General features: G+C 46.5%; 1 protein-coding gene across 2 annotated transcripts; it reads right to left on the bottom strand.

Moving 5' to 3' along the window:
* Positions 1-2,631: 2,631 nt before the first annotated feature.
* On the bottom strand, positions 2,632-7,643 carry Spata3 (spermatogenesis associated 3). Of its 2 annotated transcripts, XM_028789516.1 has the most exons (4): positions 7,264-7,643; positions 5,275-5,446; positions 3,260-3,403; positions 2,632-2,956 (listed from the first exon to the last, which is right to left on the bottom strand). In XM_028789516.1, the coding sequence occupies exons 1-3, from the start codon at positions 7,541-7,543 to the stop codon at positions 3,298-3,300; spliced, it is 558 nt and encodes a 185-aa protein (XP_028645349.1). In that variant the 5' UTR covers positions 7,544-7,643; the 3' UTR covers positions 2,632-2,956; positions 3,260-3,297. The 2 variants fall into 2 exon arrangements, with proteins under 2 accessions (XP_028645349.1, XP_028645348.1); XM_028789515.1 differs by lacking the exon at positions 2,632-2,956 and having other exon boundaries at positions 3,298-3,403; positions 5,275-5,449; positions 7,264-7,543.
* Positions 7,644-8,644: the final 1,001 nt, after the last annotated feature.

Genomic DNA, 8,644 nt, shown 5'->3' with positions numbered 1-8,644 from the left:
CAAGAGGAGCCATTTCTTAGAGATACCCCTGTTGGGTCCAGAGCCCTTGCCACTCAGAGAGCAGGCTTCATGTTATCTTATTTCTTCTGCTCCTACTAACCGGCCTGAGGTATGGCTGACTAATTAAATTGGCACTGAATTGAGCCGTGCATTTCTTGCTTGAAAAGTGAAAATACATGGTCTCACTGAATGTGTACCAGCTGTGGCTCCACCTGGTTGGGAAGCCAAGCCTAGAAATTGTAGGTACTTACGCTGCCTCAGAACCTCAAGGAACTTACCTTCCTGACTCTGTGCTGGATCCAACTTTTATGTTTCTGAATAAAAGACACTGAAGACAGATTTGTAGCTGACTGTGGTGGCATATACCTGTAGCCCCAGCATCCTGGAGGCTCTGGTGGAAGGATTGTGAGCATAAGGCTAGCCTGGGCTACATAGCAAATCTTTGTCTCAAAAAAAAAAATGAAGAAAAGAGACAAGATAGTTTCTCTCTGTCTATTTTGGTGACAAGTGAGATCCTTTGATGGAAACTGGATCTGTAAGGAAAAATAAATGATAAATAACAGAGTCATTAGCCCCATAATCAATTCCTTGTGACCTATCTCAACAGCTTTCCACTCTACAGTCTTACCTGTGAGGGTTCAATAGCTAAACACTTTTTGCAAAAAGGTAAATTATTTTAGAGTTCAAATTCCTTCTATTTGACTCTCTCTCTCTCTCTCTCTCTCTCTCTCTCTCTCTCTCTTTACTTCCTTCCATTTATTCTTTCTGTCTCATTTTCTTCTTTCTCGTTCTCGTCCTCCTCTTCCTCCTTCACTGATCTCTTCCTTTCTTCTTCTTTGCTTCTTGAAAGTCAGCCACATTGCTTTACCCCAAGGCCATGGCTCTATTTGTAAAGTCCTAGAACATCTATCTCCTGGGCTCAGCCAATGCCAGCACCTTCCCTGTTAACTCCCCATTCCCTGAGAGACCCGAGCAGCTGAGATAGACTCCTCCTCTCCCAGAAGTTCACTAGGGTGTTGTGTTTGACCATATTCACTGTCCCAAAGGAATCTTTTGCTTTCGTTGCTTCATTATTGGCTGAGGAAAAATGCTATGGGAGAGGTTGGTTCTCCAAGATTTAGGAAAGAAAATTCTGGAAGCATCTTTCTCTAAGAGGAGGCAGCTTGTCATGTTCCTCTGATGAAGGCTCATTTTGGACAGAGAAAGACACTCAACTACCCCTTTCCTTTTGTCAGAACTGAGGGCTAAGCCTCAAAGCCCACTGTACCCACAAAGTCCTTCTCTACTGTGTATGTTTTAGGGTGGTACTTCTCTGGGCTCTACACCTACAGGTCTATCTACGAACCTATCCTACCACAGAGCCTTCTGGAAACACCCTTGGCCATGGCAGTGGGACTTTGGGCTGCCCCACACCATCTGACCTCCACCTCACTTCTTCCTGGCCAGGAGGATCCTCTCTGGTCTGGATGCTATTCGATCAGCCTGAGCTCTGGACTGTTACTCCATATTCTATAAGGCAGCAACTTTCGGGCTGTGCCTTAGCTGAAGTAGACAACCCCCATCTGTTCAACATCCACCATGAGGCACAAACTGATAGCTCATTTATACCACCAACCCATGCACTCACCAAATTAAGCCAGGAAAACACGTGAGTATGTGGATGTGACAAAATCATATTGGAAAAAACAGGCCTATGAACATATTGAATACACCAGACCACAAATAATGCAATGTTCTCAATGGGCTCCTATAAAAGGAAGGCCTGCTACCACTGTGGTACAGCAGCACCCACCAGTTTGCCATTGGACCATTTGGTACATGTACCATTAGATCAATAGAGACAATGAACTCCTCATTCAGCCTATGGGACTTAAACTCTTAACAGCTCTCTTTGAGTCCTCATGACCATCATCTTCGGAAAGAACTTACCCTCTACTAGACATGACATTGACGATCATGCCCTTTACACTGAGATTCCAGGTGGCATAGTCTAGACTAGAGATTGTCAGTTTAAATCCAAAGCCAGCATCTTGTTTGCTGCCATACTGACATGATAACATAATAAATATCCCACCACTCCCAGCAAGTCCAGGAAGAGGGAAGACAAGGCTCTCAAGTGCTGTGCTATTTCCTGGAGGTCAGAGTGGTTTAATAATAGTCTTCAAATGATTCTTGAATAGTCATCAGGAGCTCCAGGAATGATGCTGAACTCTCACAGGGTTTGGATGTTTATAGATTTTAAGCATTGATTCCCAGACCCGTGTTTGACTACAGCCATCCCCTGTCCAATCCCATGTATGGATGACAGAGGGTGAAGGGACAGGCTGAAATGTCTCACTGGGCTCTAACTCCCCACTTCAACCATCACTTTTAAAGCATTCAAGACCATTTGAACAAGACCTAGCTGTTGGGATGCCTGTGGGTGCTCTTGGTGACCACCTTTCCCCAGTCCCCTTCCTGATTGATCCATTGGCTCTTTGAATGATGAATTTTGGCTGCTGATGACCAAGAGCTTCCTCCTCCTCCAGTGACTTGCCCTCAGCCCAAGAAGAATTGCTTTTTACACAAAGACCCAAATTTCCTCCCTACACCCATATAGTCACATACTGACTAACTGACACAGGGGCATGAAAGGGGATGCCTTGTGTCTCTTGAGGGAGAGCATCTGTTGTACAGGTAACATTCTGGGACTCCATAGGGCCAGGCTGAAGCTTTCTCTTCCTCCTTTCCCTCTTGCTCTCGCCTCCTAACTGCTTTGTCCCAAGAGTACTTCCTCTAGGTATTTAGTGCATTCAGTCCTTGTTTGGGGCTCTGCTTCTAGGTTCAGGTGAGACAGGAGTGGTGATGGAAGACATCCTCATATTCAGAGATGATGTAATGTAAATGGTCAGTGACAGAAATCACACACATTCCAAAGAATCATAGGCAGCATGTCCTTGGTACAGGCTGGAGAACGCTGGTATGAGTGGAAATAGTTGGGGATACAGTAGCGGGGCTTATCTGAGATGGGGCTAATCTCTATCCCACTCTTCCCCTACTTCTTCCTATCTAGGAAAGCCATAGCAGGTCAGGGTTAGGGCTGTGTGAAGGGCCTTTGTCCTGATGGTTCTAATCAAAGGTCTCCAGAGAGGCTTGAAAGAGTCTTGACAGCCCGTCTTGAGGCAGGAATGATTGTGAGCTTTTCCTGACAGGCTGAAGGCCTAGTCACCTTGAGATATTCTTCTCTAGCTAGAGAAAAGGGACAAGGTGATCCTCCTACCTGCCGGACTGTGGGCCTGGGGTTCAGTTCACAAGGATTCAGCCATGAAGTAGGCAGCTCCCAGGGCTCCCAGAGCCACAGCAACAGTTCCGAGAGCTTGAAGCACGATAGTTACGGGAAGTGCAGTATTTCCTTGAAGGTTTTCTACAAACCAAAACAGAAAGGGGATAGGGGTCGGGGAGAAAGTCTTCAGTGTCTGAGTACTAGAAGGAGACAGTGGAACTTACAGAGTCCCCTCCTGATTGTTCTCCTAAAGAGACACATTGCTCACACCCCTCTCCACAAAATTTCCTACAAGACCCATGGGGCACTAGGGTCGGTAGCCTGTGACTGATGCCCAGAGGGGCAACAAGGTCCGAGGAAGGTCCAGACTATGATGTGCCAGGCCTTGTACCAGACACCTCCCACTCAATGTGCTTCACAACAACCCTCTAAGGCAGTTTAGAGATTTTCAGATATCAGGAAATAGCATATTACATCCTCTACAAAGACTGGGACAGCAAATGAGTGAACCAGAAAACTCGAAGAAGCCATTCAAAAAGCACCGTGTCTAGTCTGATTTAAAAGCCGACTAAAGGAGTGATTCTTGTCTCCATGGATGCCTACTGTAAATCTTCTGAGAAGGTAGAGACTGCAGAAGCAGGGGCTCATGTGGGAAAATAAATGTACATCTTGCCCTGGCCATGGGATTCTTTGCTTCTTTCTCTTGCTTTCTTCACTCTGAACCGTGTTTTGGCATTTCCTACAGCATAGAACACCCCTCCTTTCCATCCTAAGCCAGAGAAAGTTCCAAGGATACTTTTGGAGTTGGCTCATACACTGGGCACACAATGCTGTCAACCCTGATATTGGTGCTGTCTTACTCTGAAACTCCCAGAAGCCCTCCTGTACCACATACTACTACCTGCTTTGTGCACAGGCTTCTAAACGCATGGATCTTAGCTAGCTAGCTTCACAGGCTGAACACACTGGAAGATAAAGATATTGTTTAGGTGTCCCTCATAGCACCTAGCATCCCCCCCCAGCGTAGGATTTGATTTTTCACCCAGGAAAACATGCAGCACCATTGAACAGACATACTGTGTGGGTGAGAGGTGAGCGGATTCTTCCTGGCTGGGACCCAAGAGATGGTATCTCTGAGTGTGTTCTCTTCCCCAAATCAACGCAAATCCCCTACATCTGTGTGATTATTATTATTATTATTCAAGGATGGTGGGCTGTGCTCCTGATGTAGGGATATGGGACCTCCAAGTGGAAGGACCTCTTCCAGGGTTTTTTTTGTGAAGTCCTGAGAATAAGCAGGGTGGCTCATTTGGTAGAGATTCCTCTCCTAGCCCCAACACGTGACCCAGCAAGTCCTGCAATGGGGAGGACATTTTCAGTTTGTTCTTAACATGGACAGCGCCCTTCTCATGAGTGCCAGTGGGCAGATGACATATGACATTTCTCTGGAGGTGTTGCAGAAGAGTAAGTAGGACAGAGACTGCGTGATGTCACGATGGAAGAAGGGGTTGCCACTAACAGACCGGTCTGGAAAACATGGCCCCTGTAAGGACTCCTGGTAACAGCATGCCATACTCTGAGTGGGGCAGGTTTTGCTATTATTAGCAGAAGGGACCTATGAGTTATGATCAGGTTTATCAATGAGTTCAGGGATAATTAACATACCGTTTGATAAGTAGATGTTCCCTGTGTATGGTATGGGTCCAAAAAAAAATATGTATATATAAGTGAATGGCCAACCAATGTGTAATCACAAAGCTCCTGAGTTTACAATGGGCTGGGTGGGAGAGTGCTCTCAGGGATGACGGTTTCCGTGGAAAAAAAAGAAAAGGGACAACAAAGAGCCTGCCCACCAAACCACAGAGATTGTTATTTAGAAGGGAAGGCTTTGCTTTTGAAAGGCCTTTGATTTTTGGAGGAAGTTACACACCGTTGCCAACAAGATCTGACGACAGAGCCTGGCCCTGGGGAGTGTACAGCCAAGGCCTTAGCCCTCCCACCCATGCGGGAACCTGTAGAAGGTGAGAAGGTTTGGGAATCCTCTCCCTGGCATGGATGACCAGTCCCGAGGCAGAAGGACATCAAAGATTCGGCTATGGCAAAGCCCCAGACGACGCCAGCAAGCGGAGCTGCCCGGGCAGGCCACACAGGGGCAGGAGCGAGGAGCCACGTAAGTCAGAGGCGCTGCTGGACAGAGAAGGAGAGAGATGAGGGCTGCACTTGGTTCTTGGGAGTGGGACACAGTCTCCAGGACAATTCTAGACGTCACATTATTGGGAGTTGGTAAGTGCTAAGAGGTGGATCCTAGCAGGTATTGCAGGGTATCAGTGGTACACCTCTGCAGGTTCTATCATGCCTTGGGCCCCTCCCTGTCTCCATTTTCTAGCTGCTTCATTGTGAGCTGCTCCTTGCCATCAATACATGGATAGTCTTAAAACTGTGAGCCAGCATAAGTCACCCTTTCAGTTATTTCTCAGGTAATTGGGTCACAGGGATGAGAAGGTTAACAAATACAATAGGCCACGAACTTTCTTTGCTTTGCCTCTTCAATACCCTATCGTTTTCTAAGCGAGCGCATGAAGATCTAAAAGATTTGGTACAGGACAGTTTTGCTTTCTACTGACACCAGCTCTGAGGCCATCACCCAGAAATGTTCATCTCCGTGATTGAAGCTCACATTACAGACAGACACTGTATGTCAAGGACAGGTTGGCCCTTAGACACAGAGTCCCCGTTGTCCTGGCAATTCCTGGGATTTAGAGCTCTCGTTCTTTCATGGCCCACGCTCTTTTTCTGCTCAGACATCAAAGCATTACTGTGGCCCAGAGTGTGTGGTTTGCTCAAGGTCATAGAGTACTTTGGTCATGGTTCAAGGAAAGGCCAGAGAAAGATATCCTCCTCCACCTTGGGAGACTGGCTGGCTTCTTAGAATTGCAAGGTCAAGGGTAGGGAATCTATAATAAGAATAGACTGAAGTTCCCCTTTCAGCCATACCAAAGGCTGCTACAGAGGACAAAGGAGTATTTCCTCCCTACAGTACTGCCAGATAAGATTAACTTAGGATGGCTGAACGGAGGGCTAGGTGTGGAAAGGATGGTCAGTGGTCAGTTGGGTTGGCTATCTTCATTATCCTTAGCAGTTTGAAGCATCCCACTTCCCAACTCCACTTGAGTCCCCTTGATACTGTCCAAAGTTTTGTCTCTCACTGGCTATCCAGTTAGATGGAGACCACTTTTTGACAGCCAGCCAGCCATTTAATTTTAGGCAGAGCTAAATTAAAGTGATGGCTATAAACATTTTTTTCCACTTTTGGTTTGTTTTATACATTGAGCAGAACCTCTTCGAGTATCTTCTGTGGGAAGGGATGACAATTTAACACACAAATACAGGATGCCTATTTGGAACAGATACTAAGAATTATAACATTATTTGTGGTTCATCTGAAGTTAGGAGTTAGTCAGGAGTCCTATATTTGATCTAGCCATCCTCTCTGTGGTCCAAGGTCAGACCTTTTGGGGTAACATAGAAAAACAAAACAAGACAAAACTCCTCCCATCTTCCATCTGGCAAACAGAAACTCCCAGTTCTCTCAAAAGCTATCTACCCCATCCCCCAGTACTATCTTCGTCAGGCCTCTCGTGAAAATAAGAAGATAAAAAGTAGCCAGAAGGCATATCACTGCTTCCTTTCTTTCAGACCATATTTTCTTTTAATTTCTAAATGGTTGCTAACTGACTCCCAATGAGAGAGTCTCCCCATGGAGCCATAAACGTTAGTATGTATCCAAGACTGTTTCCAGTGAGACCTGGGATGCTGCTATAGAATGACAAAACCTAGGAACTCTACTCTCTGGTAAAAATCATCCCCTCTACAGTTCACAAACTTGGCCCCAGGTAGCGTGCTGACTACATACCACCACCGGACAAGAGCCCACCTCTGGGGACTCTGGGACTCTATCAGCAAGAAGGTTAGAACTGCTTTAAAGCAGGAAGTCTGCCCACCTGCTTTCCTGCAGCTGGTTGGTTTAGGTTCCATGGGTACCAGGCATGGAGATGAGGTACGTTTTTCTGGAGGTGGGAGAGGTTGTGGTGTTTGTGGTTTAGGCTCAGGGTGTGGGGTGGACTCCTGGCAAGGCTGTGGCTGCGGTGGTGGCGAGGCGGGCTCTGGACATGACGGCGGGGTTTCTGAGCTGGGCTGCTGTGAGGAGTCGGAGCTAGTCTGCGGTGAAATGGAATTCCTGCGGCGCCTGGAGTCAGACTTTTTCTTTTTGACCTTCTTCATGGTGATCCTTCTAGAGTAACACCGTGGAGCTACATGGAGCTGTGAATTTCCTGGCTCCCTCCCTAGGGAGGTAGTCTCCCCTGTGGGTATGTCTCTGATCTTTGACTACAGTAAGGTCCCACAGACAAGAGTCACCCATACCTCCTGTGAGGTCACAAAAGCCAGGCTGGCCCCTGTGACTAGGGGTCTGGCGCTGGTTTCCGTGTAGCATCTTTCCATTTCCAGGGCTTTCTGCTTGAACCGGCAGGAGGCAGCAGCTGCCTTATCACTCCATGGTCTGATTGAGACAAGTCTCTTGGGCCTATGACAACTGGATCCATGATTCTGTGACCAGAGCATCCGTTTCAGGCACCTTTCGGCTGCGTGTTCCTGGGTCCGCGTGAGCTACCTTTTATTCGAAGACATCCTGAATAGGATTCTCAGCTCCGTTGCTGGTTTCTATATGTCTACCCCCAAACACAAACATTATGGTTATCATATATTTAGTAAGCTTTTAGGGAACTTGTCTGAAGATTTGACTTTTTTTTTTTTGTAGTCTTTTGTCTCCCATGGCCCACTGCCTTTTGTCATCTCTGAATGTGTGAACATGGGTGCCTGCTTGTAAAAGTGTGTGTATGTCTGAACTTTTATAAGAACCCTTCAATTTGGCCAAGAACTCTACCTTAAGCCAGTTCTCAGAAAATGAAAAATTTCTCATTACATTGGTGAAACAGACTTATTACCTCCCAAAACACTGGATAGGTCAAATGGATTATGAATCTCTTAACAATTTGACTTTCATTTTAGGATGAAAGAGTGAAAAGTAGTTTGAAAATATAGCCTAAATGTCACACACTACAGTAGAAAAATGGGTTCCCAGCAAGAGACAGAACTTCCTCCATGAACTAGGTAAGCTTCATGGGTAAGTACACCTGCCCTACTCAGACTCCTGAGGCTGGGGGAGAGGGTGAGGCTACAGTAAGGGAGGGTGGAGCAAGAGCTAGCAAGCCAGAAATGTCCTAGACCAGCCACACACAACAACGGCTAGACCAGATGTCAACAGTGAAGTGAGAGAATCTATTTTCAGGGTCCTGGAGCCAGCAAAGACTTTAGCAATTTATT

Source organism: Grammomys surdaster, unplaced genomic scaffold (assembly GCF_004785775.1).
Source record: "Grammomys surdaster isolate TR1022 unplaced genomic scaffold, NIH_TR_1.0 125846, whole genome shotgun sequence".
Taxonomy (NCBI): Eukaryota; Metazoa; Chordata; class Mammalia; order Rodentia; family Muridae; genus Grammomys; species Grammomys surdaster.
Note: the sequence above shows the minus strand (reverse complement) of the source record. Positions and strands in the feature narration are given on the sequence as shown.